Genomic DNA, 22,516 nt, shown 5'->3' with positions numbered 1-22,516 from the left:
GCACTCTTAGACCACCTTGATCACAAGGAGCTGGTCAACAGAAGTTCATCCCAGGGGGATGAGATGGGAATGTCTGAGAAATGCTCATATCCTTCCCCATTTCTGCTAGTAAAGACTTCTCCTCAATCCCCAACCCAAACCACTTTAGCCAGGCGCCCAAATTTTAAAATCCCACAATCTATAGGGAAAGGAAAGTGTGTAAATCCAGATAATCATCAAAATACAGTTATTTCATGCCTGTGAGGGTACTAGAGCTGCTGGTGCAGTTATCGTAGAATTAAGAAAATATCCTAAGACCCTTGGGGAATTTAAAGTCCATGAGGGATATCAAATAGTCAGATATGAAATTATCAGACAGATAAATCTAGGCTCAAGGTCTCATTCATTCATTCATTCAATCTATTAATTGAGCGCATACTGTGTGCAGACCTCTATACTAAGCGCTTGAAAAGTACAATTCGGCAACAGATAGAGACAATCTCTATCCAACAACGGGCTCACAGTCTAGAAAGAGGAGACAGACAACAAAACAAAACAAGTAAACAGGCATCAATAGCAACAAAAATAAATAGAATTATATATAGGTCTCATCTGAGCTCTTTATTGGATTATAATGAGAAAGAGCTCCTCCCACCGTCCCCACCTAAGTATCTTCAAATTATTTTATAAAGGTAACTGCCACAGAGACCACCATGCAGACTTCAAGAAGAAAGGGAAGAAATCAACTATTCAGTTCTCTCAATACTTTCCATTGCTGACAATATTCTAGCTAGAGTCTTTCTAGATAAAGTGTGGAAAAATGCTGTTGTTGTTCCAAATCTGAAAATAACAAGAATTCTGATTTTTTTCAGCAGTGCAGATTGAGCAGAAATGCAAGGAGCACTGTGAAGGCATTTATATTGTAGAAATAGATCTTACATTTTTCACTCTCACTCAAAAAATAAGATTATACCAAGATTCCAGCAGTGTGTGTGGTTGGTTAAGACCTTCTGCATTATCCATCATATTTTTTGTCATAACTCTATGCAGAGCTCTGTACTGTATGAGAGAGTTCATGGAGAAGCAGCATGGCCTAGAGGAAAGAGCATGGATCTGGGAGTCAGGAGACCTGGGTTCTCTGCCACTTGCCTGCTGCATGATCTTGGGGAATAAAAAATAAATCCCTCAACTTCTCTGTGCCTCAGTTACCTCATCTGTAAAATGGGGATTAAGACTGTGAGCCCCAAGTGGGATAGCCTGATTACTTTGTATCTATCCCAGGACTTAGAACAGTGCTTGGCACATGGTAAGTTCTTAACAAACCATATTTATTATTATTATTATTATTATTATTGTTACAGGAGAACACCTAGGTAAGATAGGAGGGGGCAAGGTGTTTGAATAATTTAGAGTAAGAACTTTCTGAGAACAGAGAACTTTCTGTTTGATATGGAGTTGGATGGGCAACCACTGGAGGTTCTCGATGAGTGGGGAAACAGAATGAATATTTTTGTTGAAAAATGATGCTCCCAGCAGATTGAAGTTTAGACTGCAGTGGGAAGTCACAGGAGGCAGAGGAGGTCAGCAAGGAGATCTGTACAGTAATCAAAGCAGGATAGAATAAATTCTTGGATTAACATAGTAGCAGTTTGAATGGAGAGGAAAGGGTGGATTTTAGCAATGTTGCAAAGGTTAAACTGACAGGATTTAGTAGCAGATTGAATATATCAGTTGAATGAAAGATGAGTCGAGGATAGCGCCAAGGTTATGGGCTTGTGAGACGAGAAGGATGGCTGTGCTGTCAGGGAAAGTCATAGGAAAGACAGGATTTGCGTGGGTAGATAAAGAGTCCTGTTTAGAATATGTTTAGTCTGGGGTGTCAATGGGACATCCAAATAGAGACATTCTGAAGGCAGGAGGAAATATAAGGATGCAGAGAAGGAGAGAGATCAGGGCTGGAGGTGGTAGATTTGGGAATCGTCACATGGAGATGATAGCTGAAGCCATGGAAGCAAATGAGTTCTCCAAGGGAGTGGGTGTAGATAGAGAATAGAAGGGGACCCAGAACTGAGCCTTAAGGGGTTCCCACAGTAAGGGGCTTGGAGGCAGAGGAGAACCCACTAAAGAAACTGAGGATGAGTGGCCAGAGAGACAGGAAGAGAACCAGGAAGCCAAGGTTGGATGTTGTTTCCAGGAGAAGGGGGTGGTTGAAAGTGGATAAGGCAGTTGAGAGGTCTAGGAGGATTAGGATGGATTAGAGACCATTGGGTTTGGCAAGAAGGACAACATTTTCGACCTTTGAGAAGGAGGTTTCTGTGGAGTGAAGGGGACGGAAATTGGATAGGAGGCTTTCACAGAGACAATTGGAGGAGAAGAATGGAGACAAAGGATGTAGACAACTCTCTAGGAGTTTCGAGAGGAATAGTAAGAGGGAGATGGGGCGATAACTGGAGAGAGCTTTGGGGTCAAAGTTATGGGAAGCATGAGCATGTTTGAAAGCAGTGGGTGGAAAAGCCATTGAAGAGTGAACAGTTGAAGATGGCTTTCAGGGAGGGAAGAAGGGAGAGGGTAAGTGCTTTGATAAGGTGTGAAGAGTTGGGGTTGGAGATACTGGTGAAGGGAGTGGATTTTGAGAAAAGGTAGGAGATCTCCTCTTGAGATACTCTGGAGATACAATAGCAGAGCCCTTGAAAACACAAAATACAAAAGAAAATCAGATAACCTCATATTACTGCAATGTAAATGCCTTTTTTAAAGTTTCTATGATATCAAATTTCTCAACTGCCCTTAAAATAAACGCCAACCCACAACTAAAAGAAGGGGTTCGAATCCGCATATATGTATTCATTTTGCACTATGTCCCTCCAAATCATTGGGCTAAATGCTTGAATAGACACAAAGTATTCAGGTCAGGTACAGCTTCTGTCCTACATGAGCTCACAATCTAAGATGGAGGAAGAACAGGTATCAGCTACATTTTACAGGAAATTCAGGCACATAGAAACTAATAATAATTATGGTTTTTGTTAAGCGCTTACTATGTTCCAGGCAATGTACTAAGTGCTGGGCTTGGTACAAGCAAATCAAGTTAGACCATTCCCTGTCCCCTGTGGGGCTCAGTCTCAATCCCTATTTTACAAGTGAGGTAACTGAAGCATAGGGAAGTGAAGTGTCTTCCCCAAGGTCACAGAGCAGACAAGTAGAATCACCTTCTGACTCCCAGGCCCGAGCTCTATCCACCATACCATGCTGCTTTTCAAGAGACTAAGACTTGCATAAGAACACAAAGGAGGCCAGGGACAGACCTGGGGCTAAAAACTGGGTCGCCTGACTCACAGCTCCAAGCTAACCCTTGTTGCCTCCTTCAGGTAGGGTGAGAATGGGATAGCCATGTGCAGATGTGAATTTCACTCAGCCCAGTGGGTGAAAGCAGCAGAAAGAGATGGACAAGAAACGGGAAGCAATGTGGATATGATCAATGTCCTTTTTGCTGGCTGAAGAGAATTTTCAAGGACCTAATAAATTTGAAAACTAGATCACTGGCCTTAAAGTGGTCATGCACATTTCAAATTCAAACTTCAGATTTACAACTCATTGGTCTTATAAATAGCAGTATCAGACTGCAGTCATTTTCAGTCTTCCCCATTTTAAGATTGGTATTACTTTTGCACTTTATCAAATCTTCTCCCAGTTCCCTAGTTTGATGCAACCTTATAGAAAATAAAATGTACTTTAGTTAGATTCTCAAGTGACTGAATGACTACAATTATTAAATGCATTTCCTGCCCTAGAATGCAGGTCAGTTAGGAACCATTAACTACCCAGACAAGGCTGCGCCACAGAGAATTTACAAAGAAAGCAATGTATTTAATTAAGTGTTTATCTGAAACACCCACCCAGTATAAATGGATTTTGGCAAGTGTGGTGCTTTTGCTTCCACTGGGTGTTACCACAGGTCATTAACATCTTGATGAATTAGGGACTTTTTCAGCCAATGTTCTCTCACTCAAGGACAAGAAGCCATTGTCTGTCTTTGGGCTCGAAGACAAGGAGGGATGGAGGCAAAGCTAGGAGAAGGGTGTTGCTTTAGAAAGATGTCTACAGTTGGGGCTGCCAAACAGCAGAGGGGACCACTGGAATTCAGTGTCTCCAGGATTAAGTCTCCAGCAACGTTAAATGAAGAACATTAAATATGGGCTTCCAGAGAGTACAGCATATTGGGGCATGAAGTGATTTGGGAGTGGTACTATTAATCTTCAATTCCATCGGCACTCACTCCCACAACAAGAATGCAGCTGCTTAAAAGATGATCAAGTCGTAAACAATGCCATCTATCCTGGCTCAAACCAATGGTCCATCCAGCTTAATATTTCATTTCCAGAAGTGACACCAAGTCAGGCAAAATAATGAGAACTATGGATACAAACTAGGCCCTGAAACATCAACCAGGAAATCCAGTGTGGAAATGAAGAGAAGAACAGGAAAGGTTTAGTTAGGATTATGCATACCATTGCTCCAGATCTGGTGTGGATTTCAAAAGACTGGCAGGCGGAGTTAACAGCTACCCAGTAGCAGAGACCTAGATGTTCTTTATTAAAAAAAAGTGTCTAACTTGCCTATTTCTGACTGTGGGGATGCTAAAAATCCCCACACTGTGAATATTTATCAACGGAGACTGTTTTTTATTGTGCAAAAGGACGCGTGGTTGGGAAAAGTGGGTAGAGTTGAAAGAAGGGGAGATTTGGCTTAGGTTAAAACTGAAGAACATCTATCATGAGTTGATAGGCAAAAATTCTCTACTTGAAAGGGTACCACGGAGAGTATAGGACCACTAAGGGCTTTTTTTAAATTAAAAAAAACCCAAAAAACTTTTCTGATCATCCAAATATTCTCCATTCACCATTTCCTAACTAGAAAACACTTAATTTCTCCCAGGCCATCATTAGACTTAACTCAGAGGAATTTGAAGATTTTGGCATGGAAGACTATACAGGAGTACAAACGTAGCATCTGGGCTCCGCGACTTCAAATATTCCGAAGAAGTTGCCCAAATACCCTGACCCAGTTCCTATGAAGAGAAAAAGCACAATTTCTTTCACTCACACTGATTAACTGCTACTAGCTAGAAGCATTAAAAAATCACCAGGGTACGATGGAAAGCATTCAACTTGAAGTTCTTCCAGGGTTCTTTATCTCTGGAAGCGTTTGTAACCAAGAGAAGCTTAGAGACTTGATCCAGGAGTTTTTCTGATACTATATACTTAATAGGAACTCACAGATGACTTGTTGACAGGCTGTGCTCTCTGACATTACCGAAAAGAAAGATGCCCAGTTCTAGCATTAACACTAAGAGTCTATCTTCCTTTTCACAACCTTATAAATACATTGCATTTACTCTTTTTCCCTCCAGTTTCTCACTCTGATCACTCCATTCTCTTTGTCTACCAACATGCCCATGTCTCTCCTATCCTAAAACAAAATGTGCTTCTCTTTATCCCACTGCACCACCCAATTATCCCTTTCATTCAGTTATATTCATTGAGCACTTACTGTATGCAAAGCACTGTATTACAACTCCTAATAATAACAATTATGGTATTTGTTAAGCACTTACTATGTTCCAAGCACTGTTTTAAGCACTGGGGCAGATACAAGGTAATCAGGTTGTCGCACGTGGGGCTCACAGTTTTCATCCCCATTTTATAGATGAGGTCACCGAGGCAGAAAGAAGTAGAGTAGCTTGCCTAAGTTCACACAGCAGACAAATGGTAGAGCCGGGAATAGAATCCATGTCCTCTGATTCCCAAGCCCATTCTCTTTCCACTAAGCCAAGCTGCTTCTCTAAGCACTTGGGAGAGTACAATGCAACAACAATAGACATATTCCCTACCCACTATAAGCTCACAGTCTTGCCCCATCATTTCTGTTCATATGTCTTGAGAGGATTTTTTACACCCACTGTCTCCACTTCCTCTCCTCATATTTCCTCTTTGATCTTCTAAATCCAGCTCTTACCCCCTACCGTCCATGAGTCCGCTCTCTCCGAGGACTCCAATGACCTCCTTCTGGTCTAATCTAACATGGCCTACTCCAGCCTATACTTCCTTGACCACTCAACTGCCTTTCATACTATGGACATCCTTTTCCTAGAAATATCTAACTTTGGTTTGTCTAATGCAGTTCTCTTCAGATTGGCCTCCTAGTACTCTAACCAGTCATTCTCAGTCACTTTGGCTGGCTCTTCCTCTGACTTTACTCTGTAACTGTGGACACCCCTCGAGTCTCATTTCTGGATTTTTTATGGTATCTGTTAAGTGCTTACTATGTGTCAAGCATTGTTCTAAAGTACTGAGGTAGATACATACTAATTAGACCAGATTAATAATAACAATAATGTTGGTATTTGTTAAGCGCTTACTATGTGCATAACACTGTTCTAGGCAATCTACTCATTCCCTGGAGAGTTCCTTCTTACCAACAGCTTCAAATACCACCTTCATTTGTGGATGACTCCAAATCTATCTCACTAGACTCAACCTCTCTCCTCCTTTGGAATTTCACATCTCCTCTTGCCTCTGGAATTTCTTTACATGGATCCTCCATCTGCACTTCAAGCATAACATGTCCAAAATTGAACTCCTCTTCTTGCCTCCCAAATCTTCTCCTCCATGTAAATTTTCCATGAAAGTTTATTTCACCCCCATCTTTCCCCCAAAGTCTGTAATCTTGACATTATTCTGAACTTCTCCCTTTCAGCCCCCATATTTAGTCCGTCATTAAATTCTGTTGGTTGTTCCTCCACATCTCTAGAATCTCCCCCTTCTTTTGCATTCAACCTGCCAAAAACCTAGTCCAGACACTTCGTTCATTCATTCAATAGTATTTATTGAGCCCTTACTATGTGCAGAGCACTGTGCTAAGTGCTTGGAATGTACAATTCGGCAGCAGAGACAATCCCTGCCCAATAACAGGCTAAACGGGGGAGCCAGACAGCAAAGCAAAATAGAACAAAACAAAACAAGTAGTCTAGCACAGACATCAAGACAAATAGAATCATAGAGATATACAAATCATTAACAAAATAGAGTAGTAAATAATATGTACAAATAATTACAGTGCTATGGGGAGGGGAATGGAGAGGGAAGGAACAGCAGAGGGAAAGGGGGGACTCGGTCTGGGAAGGCCTCCTGGAGGAGGTGAGCTCTCAGTGGGGCTTTGAAGAGGGGAAGAGAGTTAGTTTGGCGGATGTCAGGAGGGAGAGCATTCCAGGACAGCGGTAGGATGTGGGCCAGAGGTCAACCGTGGGACAGGCACGAATGGGGGGCTGTGAGGAGTTTAGCAGCAGAGGAGCAGAGTGTGCGGGGTGGGCAGCAGAAAGAGAGAAGGGAGGTGAGGTAGGAGGGGGCAAGGTGATGGAGACCTTTAAAGCCAAAAGTGAGGAGTTTTTGTTTCACGCTAAGGTTGATAGGTAACCCCTGGAGGTTTTTGAGGAGGGGAGTGACCTGCCCAGTGTGTTTCTTTAGGAAGATGATCCAGGCAGCGGAATGAAGAATAGACTGGAGTGGGGACAGTCAGGAGGAAGGGAGAACAGAGAGGAGGCTAACACAATAACCCATTCAGGGTATTATAAGAGCTTGTACCAGCCTGGTAGCAGTATGGATGGAGAGGAAAGGGTGGATCTTGGCAATATTGTGAAGGTGAGACCGGCAGGTGTTAGACACTTGTCATATCTCAATTCAGCTATTGCAAAGTATCTTCCTCACACCTCCTTTCCTCTCTTCTCTCCAGGCTTCCTGAATCATTGTCAAGCATTATTCTGAAAGCTCTTTTCACTCTTCAAAATCCTTCAATAGCTTCCAATTCCTCCTTTGCAAACAAAAACCAACCATTGGCTTCAAGGCAAGGAAGTAGCAAGGCCTAGTGGAAAGAACATGGGCCTGGGAGTAAGAGGACCTGAGTTCAAATGCCAGCTCTGTCAATTGCTTGCTGTGTGACCCTGGACAAGTCACTTCTCTATGTCTCATTTTCTTCAACTGCAAAATGGAAATTCAGTATCTGTTCTCCCTCCATCTTAGACTGATCCCCATGTGGGACAGGGACCATGTCTGACCTGATTAACATGAGTCTTCTCTAGTGCTTAGAAAAGTGCTTGACACATAGTGATTAACAATTCCCCCTGGGCAAAAAAAGAGTCACAATCAGATCTTTTGCCCCATTTATAACTCCATTTCTCACTACCCAAGTTTGCATGTGCTGTTACTCCCAAGATGCCATATTCATTGTGCTTCAATCTCTTTCAACAATGACCTTTGTTCACACCTCCCTCCTGCCTGAAACTTCCTTCCACCTCACCTCCAGTAGACCACAAGTCTCTCCATCTGAAATCACATCTCCTTCAAGGGGCCCACGCTGATTATTATCTCCTATATCACACCCTCTCCAATACCAACTGTCATGTCATTACTTCTCCATTGCCTAATCACTTGTATACTACTGCTTCTTACCTGTAATTAATGTAGTGTGCCTCCATTGGTAGACTGTAAACTCTCTGAGATCAGGGATCATGTATACTAACTCTATGATACTCTCCAAAGTACTTGTTACAGCATTCTGCACACAACTAGCACTCAAATACCACTGAAACAATTGTTTTGGTGATACATAAGATATAACCCCACATTATTTAATTTATATGCATGGCTGTCACCAGTCCCCTTGTAAGTCCATCATCTCTATTCAAAAGTGAACTGGTAAACTCTTAACTGGGTCAGCATAGTCCCAGAGAGAAGCAATGTAGCTTAGGGGAAAGAGCATAGGCAGATGGATGCGGGTTGTCATCCCGGCTCTAATACTTTAGCAGCTGAATGACACTGGAAAAGTCACAACTTCTCTATACCTCAATTTCCTCATCTGTAAAATGGAAATTCCATACTTGTTCTCCCTTCAGCTAAGACTGTGGGTCCCATGTGGGACAGGGACTTTGTCCAACCTGATTAACTCCTATCTACCCCATTACTTAGTCAAGTGTTTGGCAGACAAGTGCCTAACAAATACCACAATTATTATTATTATTGTTATTATTAAAAGATAAATGCCCAATTCAATTGATTTATAGAATGTTGAGAACTCTAAGTACATAATTCTGTGGATTCATTTGGTTATTTTGATCTATTTGGGTTGTCTATATAGAACAATTTAAATAGTCAAATTGCTCATTCCTCACATTTCTTGAGCTTTGAAAATGTAGCTTTTAAGAGACAAGCACCTCAATTAAAAACCCATTCTAAATGATCTGCACTTTTTGTTTACATCAAATTTAGATTTCTGTCCCTCAGCAAAGACGCAGGTTTTATTTTCTTGCCCCTGGCAACGAGTAAGATATATGTAGTTTTTGAGGCTATACAATGTCCTTGATTCATATGGATGAAATGGATAAAATTAGAGAAAGAAAACATGTGCAAGCTAGGGTGTGTGCATGAGAGTGACAGACAGCAAGAGAAGAGAGGAGAGAAAAAAAAGAGAAAGGTTCTCTCAGATGGGCTAGGGAGAAATTATACAGCTCAACTAAGTTTCTGTACCTATTCATCATATTAGTCTTCACTGTTAAGAAGTTTGGTCTCCTTGACACATCTAAACCTATTTCTTTTGTAGGGATTGTGGGGTTTTATCATTACTATATGTACCATTGTGTAGTTGTAGAAAAGTCTGTACTTCAATATCAATCCTTAATTCTCTTTACATTTGCAAAAAGCTTTTTTTTTTTGCTTTTTAATAGGTTTTTTAAGATTTCTTTTTTTAAAAAAATCTTTTTTAAAAATCAAAGCAAGGGTTAAGGCAAGAAAAAAATGTTGAAAATGTAGTAATTTTAGTACTAAATGTACTAAATGTACTGTGTTGAAAATATACTAAGTGTACTAAGTTTTAAAAAATCAAAGCAAGGGTTAAAGCAAGAAAAAAGTGTTGAAAATGTACTAAATTTAGGAATTTAGTAAAGGAGGAATAGAGAAATAATTTCTTTTACAACTTGGGAGTGCAATATTCCCAACTTCTGCCATAAAAATTTGAAAAACCACAAGTGTGCATGCCTGGGAGCTACTTCTCGAGCACTTTTAGTACTTGGTGTTCCCTACCATTTGAGTGTAACAAGGGGAACTACACAAAAGATTATTTACTGCTAATCTGTCTTTCAAACTGAGGTCATTCACACATTTCCTAATCAGGGAATTTATCATGCTCCACATCAGATGGCAATGTTAACTCTTCACCCTCACTTCAAACTTGGTATATCCCACTGCTAATGATATAATAAATTCAAGTAATTTTATCATTTGCGATTTTTAGAAAGTTCATGGACTGGTTTCACACAATTGCCCCCAACTGGATGCTGGATCATATAGAATGCTTGCAAAGAACCCTAAAGTAGTTATTTTGAATGAAAAGGGAAGAATAGATGCAAGATGCCACATTAAAAATATGTTAAGTCAGTGTCAAATCCAAAACTGAGGCAGAAAATATGAGCAGATTCTTAATGTCATAAATCATTCAATCGTATTTATTAAGCACTGACTGTGGGCAGAGCTCTGTACTAATCACTCTCTACTTTAAGATTGTCTGTTAGACTTCTATGCTCTTGAGATCTGTTGAACTAGTTATAGAAAAAAGTCACTGGCAATTCTCAAACACCTCATGTTTCATCCTCGATTGTCGCATATCCTACTTGAAAGTTGATTTGAAATTGGAGGCATTGTCACCATTCTCTAGGTATCACCTTAGGAATAAGACTATTGTTCTGATTCATTCTAGCATTTATGTAACACATCAAGCCATAACCCTCTTTGGCTTCAAAACTAACACTTTGCTGCATATCGTGAGGAATGGTGTAAATGTCATTAGTGTCATTTCTTAATTGTCTTAGTGTCAATCTTGCTTAGAGTGCTTACTTTGTGTAGAGCACTGTACTAAACACTTGGGAGAGTACAATATAAGAACACAATACTGCACTGTCTGGACACAGTGTCCCCTAACTAGGTTTAGCTTATAACTCTATACCACTTTTCTAATCGGCAAAACTGGTTAGGAATGGGTCTTGCCTCCTCTTCCATTTTGTCTTCTTCCATCTGCCCCTCCTGCTACCATGGTCATACTTTTTACTACTCACTCAGTCAAGAGCCAGAAGCTTTGAACGGTTTCCCCAGTAGTCCCGGCCACATGACCTTTTAAGTCTTCCATAGCTGTATCAATGGCTCCTGGCTGGAGGGAGAGAGAGAGAGAGAGAATAGAAAGACAGATGACATGTTAGAGAAGATCAAGTCCTCTAGGGATCACTAGGGAGTATATTGGGTGTTCTTCCAGAGAACATTGCTCTTGGAATTGCCAATGAGCTTATGTCTCCCCACACCTCAAGAGCCTAGAGTGATTTTGTTCAATAGTATCACCTTCTCTGGGACTGAACTGAGTAGAGTTCTGCCTGCTCATATTTGCTCTTCATTCCTTTCCCAATGTGACAAACACACTCCCACTTATACGATATCTGGATGATCTGGAAATCAGGTTTTCAAAAAGGTATAAGAACCTTTCTCCACCTACAATATTTTTAATCATTTTTCACCCCCTCCAGAAAGCCTGCCAACTTTTCAGTTTGAGCAAGGGGGACAGAAAGAGGGTTGGGATTGTAGGTTGAGGAATGAGTGGGAGAAAAATTTCCAACTCACCTCGGTAGCCCAACATGAATATTCTCTTAGTGTTACAACATATCAATTGACAAAGAATCCTGAATCCCAAGAGGAAAAAAGCAGCTTAATTTTCTGGGGAACTGAATATTTTTACACAAACTTTTATTTTTGCTTAATAACCTGATCTGGAGCAGAAGGTCTTCTGAAAAAACTATATATTCTACTGAAGCTGGGTATTTTGGAGACCGGCAAAAGATCAGAGAGGTTAAGTGACTTGTGATCTGATTCCTGGATATAATACTGACTGGATGGAGAACAAGTTTTTAGCATTTTCACAATAGTCTACGACGTTTGAAAATATGCACTCCCCAAAATTGGAGGGAGATCGGTTAATACAGTGTGGAAAGGCAGAGGGGCACTTTTTTATGCTCACAAAAATATCTAGTCTTTCCACACATTTCCAATCTTTATTCATTTTTCATCATCACATCATCTACTATGTGCTGGTTTGCAGAGCATAGTTATAAGACGACGAGAACATGCAAGTAGAAGACATGGTCCCTGCCCTCCGAGAATCTATAGTCCCGCCTCCCTCATGTCACCTGTGTGACCTTGGACAAGTCATTTAACTTCTTTGTGCCTCAGTTACCTCATCTGTAAAATGGGGATTAAAAGTGTGAGCCCCACGTGGGACAACCTGATTACCTTATATCTACTCCAGTGCTTAGAACACTGTTTAACACATAGCAAGCCCGTAAATGCCATAATAATAATAATAATTGACATTTGTTCCATATACTTTATGTGTCCTTACTAGAGTATACATTCCTTGAGGGTAAGAAGCTTATCATTCATTTACCTTGTAATTCCTCTCAGCACCTATTAGGGCATGTTCCAAAGGAGATTCTCAACAAATATTGTTATTGATGATGACGATGACTACAGTGGTGATGATGAGTGCTTCTTCAGTGAGTTAATTAAAAGAGCAACTCCACCTTTAGGGATTGTTTTTGCTCTCCCTAAAGCAGTAAAACTTTAAGGCAGATCTGCTAAAAATATATCATATTAATAATGCTGTAGTAGCATTTATTGAATGTCCATTTGGTGCCATGCACTTTACTGGTGCTTAGGAAGAACAGAATAACAAAGTGACATGTTCCCTGCCCACAAGGTGCCGCTAACACTCTCTATTATGATTTTTCTTTTTCTGAGGGGGGAGAGTACTCCACTAGTACTGTTACGGATCTGATTCCAGAAAGCTACTGATAGTCTTTATTCCAAGTACCAAAAGCTAAGAATCAAGAACTCATTTCCCTAGAAGTCTGCTGACTTGCAACCCAGGAAAATTCCAACACAGGCAGCTGCCAGATAAACAGCACATGAAGGTGTTTTGTTTTTGATGGTATTTATTATGTGCTTGCGATGTATCAAGCACTGTTCTAAGCACCATGACAGATATAGCTGAATCAGGAAGGACACAGTTCCTGTCCCACATGGGGCTCACAGTCTGAAAGGGAGTGAGAAGAGGTATTGATTCTTCATTTTACAGTTGAGGAAACAGGCGCAGAAAAGTTAAGTTTAGACTGTGGACTCCATATGGGATAGGGATTGTGTCCAATCTGATAAACTTGTATCTGTCTCAGTGTGTAGAATAATGATTGACACATAATTAGTGCTTAAAAATCCCTTTTTTTTTAAAAAAAAAAAAGGAAGCAGGGGTGGGACAGAGGAGGGAAACTTGCCCAAGGTCATACAACAGGCAAGTGTCAATGTCAGAATTAGAACCCAGGTCCTCTGACTCCCAGGCATATGCTATGTCCACTAGGCCACGCTGTTTCCCAGAGTGTGTGTGTATATATCTATATGTATATATTTGTTTCGGGGGAGGGGAAAAGGGTGGAGAGAAAAGAGAGATACACAGGGAATCCAGGGGTGAGAGAGCACAAGTACGCATGCCCAAAGTGGTGTCAAAGGCAAAAACATCTTGTAACGCAACAGGGAGTCTCCAACCTTCTTATTAAAGTCACGCTGCTCGCAATAGAACATAAGCTATAAAAAGGCCATAGGGAGCAATTAATTAAATATTAAAAGATCAAATACTTTTAGACCCATTCGTTTGTATGTAATTTATATTCTTAAGTATAAATTTAGAGATAATTTCCCATCCCCAATCACTTTCAGCTTTATGGTAAGGTTCATTTTGAATGGGAGTCCTACAGGGAGTTTAAAAATATCTTTCCCCATGTGCATGAAGAATTGTTCCTTTCATAAGAAGTTGCTTTTGAATCTCCAGCTCTGAGATAAAACCATCATTATAATATACCTCAGGTTATTAGCTCTGAGTGGTACTTTGGTTCTGGGAAGACTCTACTCCTGCATTAGATGGGCTTAAGCTTTAATAGCAGATGAGCTAAAACAGTGGGAAAGGGATGTCCAAGCAGATTTACGGCATATAGTTCATTTGCTTGTAAATGTAGCCCCGCATACATTTCCAGGAAGATCAGACCAGAGCCATATCAAACTTTTCCTCATCTTAGGTATCCCTCTCCCTCAGAATAGTTTACTGTGGTGTTTTTAGCTTTATTTCACTAACTCACCTCTGAACTAAAAGGCTTTGGTTACTCAAGTTTTAAACTAAAAAATAAAAACCCAGTAACCTTCTTAATTCACTCTACTTACCTTACTCTTCCAAATGTATTATTGGGCAACTCAGTTCGAAATGGGCACTGGTTTTCTTTTATAAAAACTGGATATACACAGTGCTTACCCTTACTTCATAGCTTCCCCATTCATCAACACAAAGCTAGTAGGAGCAGAAGCAGCAAGCCATGTTTCCTCAGCCCATGATTTCTAACTGGATGCTTGCATTGTCCCAAAATAATGCAATGCAAAAATGGGTGCCTTTTAAGAATCTCTTGGGGGTTAGGCAAACCTTTATTCACATGTATTCACTCCAGTTGGCATCTCCAGCACCACTTGCCCAGTTAATACTGTTTAAAAAGCCTCTAACATGGTTTTGAGCAATTATGGTCAATTACACTTAGCCTTATTCAATAGGAGGCCACAAAAAAGAAAAGACAGTTTAAATGACCTAGCGTGTTGAATCATCATTGGTTTTGAAGGCTTACTATTCAAGCATATTTGAGGGCTTATTATTCAATCATATTTACTAAGTGCTTACTGTGTGCGCAGAGCACTGTACTAAGCTCTTGGGAGAGTACCATACAACAATCATGTGAGGAGCACTGTACCATTTTTTTTTTGATGGGTGGGAGGGAGGCATGCAGAGAGACTGCATACGTTCCTTGAAACCATGTCCTCCATTAACTTCAAGTAGCGAGAATTGCAAAAAAAATAAAAATAATAGACCGACAGAGGAGCCCTAACAACTCTAACAGGACAAAACAATTTTTTTCTCCCCTATCTCTATCAGACATTGAGTTTGGTCATTCCTGGTTCTCAGTGTATTAGGTGTGGCTAACTCATCCCTATGAGGCTCTGGTACACCCCTTAAAGATTTCTCTGATAATCATCTACATTATGAAATTATACAACTTTCAAGTCAGCAGGCAATCTTGAACCTCCAACAATGACCTCTCTCCTGTGAAATATTTATTTCAGATTTTGCTCCATGCAAGTGAGGTCCCAGTTGTTTGGAAGCCTGGAGAGTCCTGCTTCTTTTTGCTTAGCAGCTTCTGCATTTTTCTCTTTTTCTAATTTTAAAGGATTCTTATTAATGATAATTGTGATATTTGCTACGGGCTTACTACGTAGAAACTATGATAGATTACCAGCTATGTAGAAACTATGATAGATTACCAGGCTACATACGAAATACTCAGGCCCTCTTCCACACAGGGTTCACAGTCTAAATAGGAAGGAGAATGGGTATTGAATCCCCACTTTACAAATGAGGAAACGGACAACTGAGACACAGAAAAGTTAAATGACTTTTCCAAGGTCTCATAGCAGCCAAGTGCCAGAGCCAGGATTGAAACCTAGGTTTCCTGATTTTCCCCTAGGTCTACACTGATTCTTTTTATTGTCATTGTTTGAGATTTTACAATGATACTTCACCATCCTCCCTAACCAAATTCTTAGGCCTACATGTGATCTCATGTGCAATTAGACAACCTTTAATAACTCCTAAAAACGATAAGATTTATCTTCTGTGTCTGGTGATACATTGTCTCCTACATTTCTTCACAGCAGTTGAAGTCATTCAAGGAAATTCCCTTGTGTAGGTGTCAGTTGCTTCCTAAATTCTCTATGGAAGCCCATTTCATAATTACACCTTGCTCATGCAATTTTAAAGTCGATTTGCAAAGAATACAAAGAGCAATTTACTTGCCCTATTTATTCCAGTGAAACTTCTGCCAAAGAAGTTACTAATGGAATAAGTGCAATTAAAATTTGTACTACCATTGTGCAATGGGCTACTACAGTAACAGGCATATTTATGATAGTAGGGCAGTTTACAAACTTCCAAAAAATAAGTAATTTGTTTTTATTTTTTTTTATTAAGGGTATAACTATTTCCAGTTTAAACACTTTCCATTTGTATGGATTTAGATCATTTAAGTTTTATTCTCTTTGGACTAATCAGGGGTAGTGGATAGAACATAGGCCTGGGAGTCAGAGGTCATGGGTTCTAATCCCATCTCTGTCACTTATCTGTGTGACCTTGGACAAGTCACTTCACTTCTCTGTGCCTCAGTTACTTCATCTGTAAAATGGGGGATTTAGTCTGTGAGCCCCATATGGGACAGGGACTGTGTCCAACCCAATTTTCTTATATCCAGCCCGATCCTTAATACATTGCCTGGCACATAGTATTTAAATACCATAATTGTTATTATTATTGTATCATGACATGAATAGGTAAAGTTTTCTAAACTACCAGGAAGTAAAGATCAAACTTAAATCCCAGAAACATACTTGCAGACCTTAAAACCTTAAGGTCCCAAAGGGTAATGACTGGGTCTTGTTTCACTTGTGACAGTTCCAAATTCTTAGTGCAGTGCTTCCAAAATCAGTAGGCATACACTTGATAATGATGATGAACACTGGAAGGATCCATACCCAGCATAAAATTTCAATTGTCCATCCCCAGATGCATTGCTGTTATTTAGGAAACAAAGATCAGAAGTTTAATTTACCCGGGTAACAAAGTACTTCCTTGAGGTATAAGGTCGGACATAAGGGTTTGGGTAGAGTGTTGTCTCAGTGATGCTTGGCTGTCTTGTAATTTGGTTTGACTCTATGGCCTTGAGGGGATCATCCTCTTTTACAGAAAGATGGTCTCTTTCTGATGGCTGGTCATCTCCATCTTGCTTCAGAGCCACTGGCTGGAAACCATCAAAACTCCCAAGGGTAGACATGTCAACAATCTAAAATGGAGGAAGCTGCAAACAGAACAGAAGGACAGAAACCACATGATTTATAAATGGCCACAGAACAGGACAATTTAGCAGTTTTAAATCAGAAAATCAACCTGACAAATAGCACTCATTCATTCAATTATATTTATTGAGCACTATGTGCAGAGCACTAAGTGCTTGGAAGAGTACAGTACAACAATAAACAGGCACATTCCCTGTCCACAACGATATAACAATCTAGAGGAGGGAATAACATCACAGGGTCCCTGAGACACTGGTATTGTAAGAGAATATATGACAAAATTCCAAAAAAATCATGTGTGTTCAGGATAGGAATAAGCCACCCTATTGGCCTCAAGGACAATTGATTTTGCAGAATACTGTTTGTGTAACACATGGTGCAATTCCACCATGGGATCCAAGGCACCATATGATGGTATGAGGTGGATATCATCTTTGGATTGTGTCAGGACTCTACTGTCAGGGCCCTTCCCTTGCACTTGATCTCCTTTGTCCCTGGTGGGTTCTGTGCAGTGGTTTCACTGGAATAAAGAGGGCTAATGGTCTGGGAACGTGTTTACCGACTCTTGTACTGTTGAGCAATCAACAAATACCATTGATTGATTGAAAGCCAGAACATTGGCAGAAACAAAGGAGAGGAGGCCAGCTGGGACCAGTTGTCCTTTTGCCTGGGGGATTCGTGTAGAAAATGGGAGTTCCCCTGCTATCCTGAGGGGCATGGGCACTGCCCACTTGCCCTAGATGTGGCATAATTTTGTTTCCTTATGTGTTTCTCCTCCTCTTGTCTCCCTAGCCCTCCTTTGTCTTGCAGCTTGCTATCCCAGAAGCACAGAAGGCTCTGGTGAGAAGAGGTGGAGTGTCAGAGACATGTTCCCAGCAAACCTGTTATTTATCACTGTATACTGTTTGTGGGGGATGGAGCAAGACTCACTAGACTGAATATTTAATCAGCTTCTTTACCTGTCTGGTGGCTACACCTAGACTCCACCTCCCCAGTTGCCACAGCCCAGTTTAAGTAAGGGGGCCCATTCCAGAGCAAAGGGTGGAGACCAGCCCACTGGGAGCCATCACCCAAGGGAAGAGCTTCTGCTCTCTTGATTTCCATCTCAACTCTCCTCAGACTGGACACACCCTTTTTATGGCATTTTTTCGGCCCTTACTATGTGTCAGGCACTGTTCAAAACTCTGGGATAGATATAAAGTTTGTTTCCTGCATGGGGCTCATGGTCTTTATCCCCAATTTACAGATGAGGTAACTGAGGCACAGAGGAAGTGAAAAGACTTGCCCAAGGTCACACAGGAGGCAAGTGGAAGAGCTGGGAGTAGAACCCAGGTCCTTCAGACTCTCAGGCCCGTGTTCTATCCAGTAGGCCAAGCTGCTTCTAGAATAGTACATTCCAAAAGTACAGTGCTCTGCACATAAGCACTCAAATACAATTGAATGAATGAACCCCTTCAGGGTTTTCAGAGGCCTACGGGCTCTCTCCTTTATTGGGGTCATGCCACTAGACCAAACGGCTTTGCTGGCCTACCTTCCCTGCCTTACTAATGGGCAGGCATGGGTATGGGTCTGTCTCCAGAGTGGTTGTCTCAGGTTGGGTTGATCAGTTTGACTGATCATCACACTTAGAAGAGAGGGGGAAGGAAACCAGAAGAGTTACCTACAATGCCCCTGACAACTTAGCCTAGCTAAAGGGCAACAACTTAGCCAAAGTTCCCAGAGGCAAGAGAGCCTCAGGAGAAGATTGCTGCAGTAGTCAAGATTGAGAAGGAGAGTGGAAAATGCTCAGGGTCAGAAGTGGACATGATGGAAGCTGCTTCTGGTGGGCAGGTGGGGGGAGGTGGAGAGGGAGACTTCAGGGCTGGAAAAAGAAAGCTACACTTCTGCAGCAGCATGCTTGCCCACCTGAAGGGGATGAGAATCGCAGTTTCTTGACCCAGCTGCTCTTGAAGGTGGCTTCTGATGGAGCCTGCTGGGGTTCTGTATTATGGCTTTTTAAAAGTATCCTTATCCCAAGGCCTAAGTCTATAGCCTTTAAAGCCCCTGTGTTAATCCAGCCCTGTTAGGCCTTTACTAAAAGAGTGAGAATCAGGGTCTATGACAGAAATGAAGTCAATTAATTGTTGCAGAAGAGAGAAGGAATGGAGAACTTTACATCCACCTTCATCACTGCTGGTTAGGGAAGAGATCAGTGTTTCATTTATCGAATGTATCCCTCCTCAAGGATTCATCTAATCCTCAAATAATAGCAATGGCATTTTACAGTTTGGTTATGGCATGGTGAAGCCTCAAAGTCCAGCATTAAGCCGGTGAGATGCACCCAGGGCATTTAAAGTAGCTGCAGAGACAGTAAGGTCTGGGCATGAAATATAGAAAAAAATCTCAATACAAGAGTTTTAGGAAGATTCAATTGGTCATTTGTTATTAAAGAAAAAAAGGAAAGAACCTCAAGGGCCTTGACAATACTCTTAGTTTAGAAAGTAACATTACTATTCCAGAACACAGTAGAAGGAATCAAGTTTCTTCTCCCCTCAGTGACAGGCCCTCTAACATAATGATAATAGTAATATGAAAGTGGTGGCATTTTTAAGCATTCATATACCAAATCCTCTATTCTTCCTCCTTAGATCTTATGAAAGCTTTGTGACTCACCAGGAAGGAAAGTAAAAGTCAGCTATCCTAGTTGGGAACTTCTGACAATATAAATTATTAGTGGAGCTTTACTATCCATCTATAATCAGTTGATTACCCAATTCTCAGTAGTTTTGATAAACATGTGTTAACCAACTTATAATCAGAAACTAATTCCCTCCGTGATTTTTAACATTTTTTTCTATGGGAAAACTTTACAATTAAGACAGAATTTTTCAGGAACCAATAGTGTTGTAAATCAGAGCAGTCTGTACCTCTCTTTCATTCAATTGCATTTATTGAACATTTACTGTGTGAAGAGTAATAATAATAATAATAGTGTTGGTATTTGTTAAGCACTTACTATGTGCAGAGCACTGTCCTTAGTGCTGGGGTAGATACATGTTAATCAGGTTGTCCCACGTGAGGCTCACAGTCTTAATCCCCATTTTACAGATGGGGTAACTGAGGCACAGAGAAGTTAAGTGACTTGTCCACAGTCACACAGCTGACAAGTGGCAGAGCCGGGATTCGAACCCATGACCTCTGATTCCCAAGCCCATATTCTTTCCACTGAGCCACTGGGAGAGTACAATTCAACAATAAACTGTCATATTCCCTGCCTACTGTTAGCTATTATGTTCTTGGGGGGTTGGGGGTTGGGAATAGAGAAGTTACATGCTAAGAGAAATAGCCCTGAGCAGGAACTGGTAAGCATTAAACAAGTGATGTTCAGCAAGATTACTCAGCATCACTAAATTCCCCAGCCCATAATTTGAAAAATCCAGAGCAGTATCAATGATGTAGATCATATGCCCCACTTTAACATCCCTCTGCTCTCTATCCATCTTTCTGGGGGCAGGGGTGGGTGTTCAGATCATAGTAGTGACTTGACTTCAGCAGCAGAGAGTCTAACCAAAAAACATGGCCTTCAAAAGAGAGATGGCTTTTGGCCCAAGGACCAGAATTGATGATCAGATCATGTGCTGCATGTAGCAAACCCCACTGGTCAAAAAGGGTCTTATTTACATACACCCAGTCTAGAAGAAATTTCCAATCACTCATCCTTCTTTACAGTTGAATAGACAGACTTGAAAAAAAATCTCCCCATTAAAAAAAATCTTAATTAACCCAGAGTGTAGATTTACATATATGGGAGGATATGCCCTAGTATTCGAGATACTCTGTTAGAGTCCTCCAAAAATAGATAAATCAAAAAAGCACTAGGGCCTGGAAACAGAGGAAGGACATAATTAAAACCATTTTTTCCATCATCAGGTATTCTTCCCTAAAAATAAAGAAAAGAGTAGGAAAGGGATGGAGATTTAGGCCATAACTTTTAATAAAAAAAAAAAATTGAGGCCATCTTGTTCCAGAATGACTTTAGCCTTAGGCAGAAGAAATTTAAAGCTCAAATCACCCATGCCCCATAATCAGAGGAAACAAAAATGAAGTATCTTCTGCTTGTTCGCACGGCTTATTATAACGTAGTTAGAAGCAATTCCCCTTCTTGGTAGATGTTAAGAGCCGTGGGTGCTTTCAATAAATTATCCATAAGGGAGGCCTCCTTAAACCAATATGAAATCAGCACTGGTAGCAAACTGAGTCAAGATGTGGCAGTAGGAGCTGCTTTATACATATTATATCTCTTCAAACAACTAATATGAGAATAAAGGTAATGCTGATTTTACAGATGGGCAAATTGCAATCTAAACCAAATGCTCAAGGCTACTCAGTAATTCAGCTGGACTGGAATTGAAACTCAGGTGTCAACTCTTGATTCTATTTAGTTGCCATTGTTTTTACGAGATGTTCTTCCCCTTGACGCTGTTTAGTGCCATTGTTCTTGTCTGTCCGTCTCCCCCGATTAGACTGTAAGCCCGTCAAAGGGCAGGGACTGTATCTGTTGCCGACTTGTTCATCCCAAGCGCTTAGTACAGTGCTCTGCACATAGTAAGCGCTCAATAAATACTATTGAATGAATTGAATGAACTCACCACAAGCCCTGAGTCCTGGCACTGAAATGTAGAAGTGTACTAACATTATATAAAACCATCATCATTCTGATTCAGGAAGTATGGAATAGGACCACTGTCTCTGTGGAATACTTGGTTGACAGAACAAGGAACTCAAAGGATATTAGCTGGTTGTTGCTTAAGCCCCTTTTGCCTTCCATCCCAAGCCTTCCTTGGGTAATTGTTCAACCCTATTACCCACCTGCTACTACTTCAACATTTCATTCATTCAGTCAGTCATATTTATTGAATGCTTACTGTGTGCAGAGCATTGTACTAAGCGCTTGGAACATACAATTTGGCAACAAAACTTCCCTGTCATCCAAGTACATGGTACCAATTCCCCTGTGGCAATTATGTGCATATATTTAAATTCTGTTGCTACCCCATCCTGTAATTTTTTTTAAGTGATTATCTCCTCCACTGGTTTGTAAGCTCCTTGAAGGCATGGATCATATCTATTCTTTCAACTTCTTCTAAGTGCTTAGTGTAGCGCTTTGTCTATTGACTGATGACAGTTCAACAGGAATGTATTTTTTCTTCAATGTTTTTAAACTCAAAGGGGAGGGGTTAAGAGCAGGCTTTGAATCAGGGAACTTCACTAATTTACCACAAGGTAAAAGCTGTAAATGAAATCAGATGTCATAAATGTAACTTTGAACAATTTAGCCTCCCTGGGAGGAGCCAGGACAATTCATTTCTGAGGCAGAAACAGCCTATTTTGTGGTCCTCTGGGAGCAGCAAGATCTAGGTGGAGGGGTGACACTTCTCATGTATAAGTGATAAAAAATAGAGGCTATTTCTAAGAGAGCCTCC

At 40.7% G+C, this 22,516-nt stretch overlaps 1 protein-coding gene across 5 annotated transcripts in view; it reads right to left on the bottom strand.

Moving 5' to 3' along the window:
* Nucleotides 1–22,516, bottom strand: part of TPRG1 (tumor protein p63 regulated 1) — a 186,105-nt gene that overhangs the window by 76,649 nt on the left and 86,940 nt on the right. For 4 of the 5 annotated variants that reach the window (XM_029068393.2, XM_029068397.2, XM_001512049.4 and 1 more), the window contains 2 exons: nt 16,811–17,056; nt 11,138–11,229 (listed from right to left, as the gene is read on the bottom strand). In XM_029068393.2, the coding sequence (XP_028924226.1) occupies nt 11,138–11,229; nt 16,811–17,032 (314 nt within the window). In that variant the 5' untranslated portion in view covers nt 17,033–17,056. The remainder of the gene's footprint in view (nt 1–11,137; nt 11,230–16,810; nt 17,057–22,516) is intronic. The other variant, XM_029068396.2, reaches the window with a different exon arrangement.

This window comes from Ornithorhynchus anatinus, chromosome 7 (assembly GCF_004115215.2).
Source record: "Ornithorhynchus anatinus isolate Pmale09 chromosome 7, mOrnAna1.pri.v4, whole genome shotgun sequence".
Taxonomy (NCBI): domain Eukaryota; kingdom Metazoa; phylum Chordata; class Mammalia; order Monotremata; family Ornithorhynchidae; genus Ornithorhynchus; species Ornithorhynchus anatinus.
Note: the sequence above shows the minus strand (reverse complement) of the source record. Positions and strands in the feature narration are given on the sequence as shown.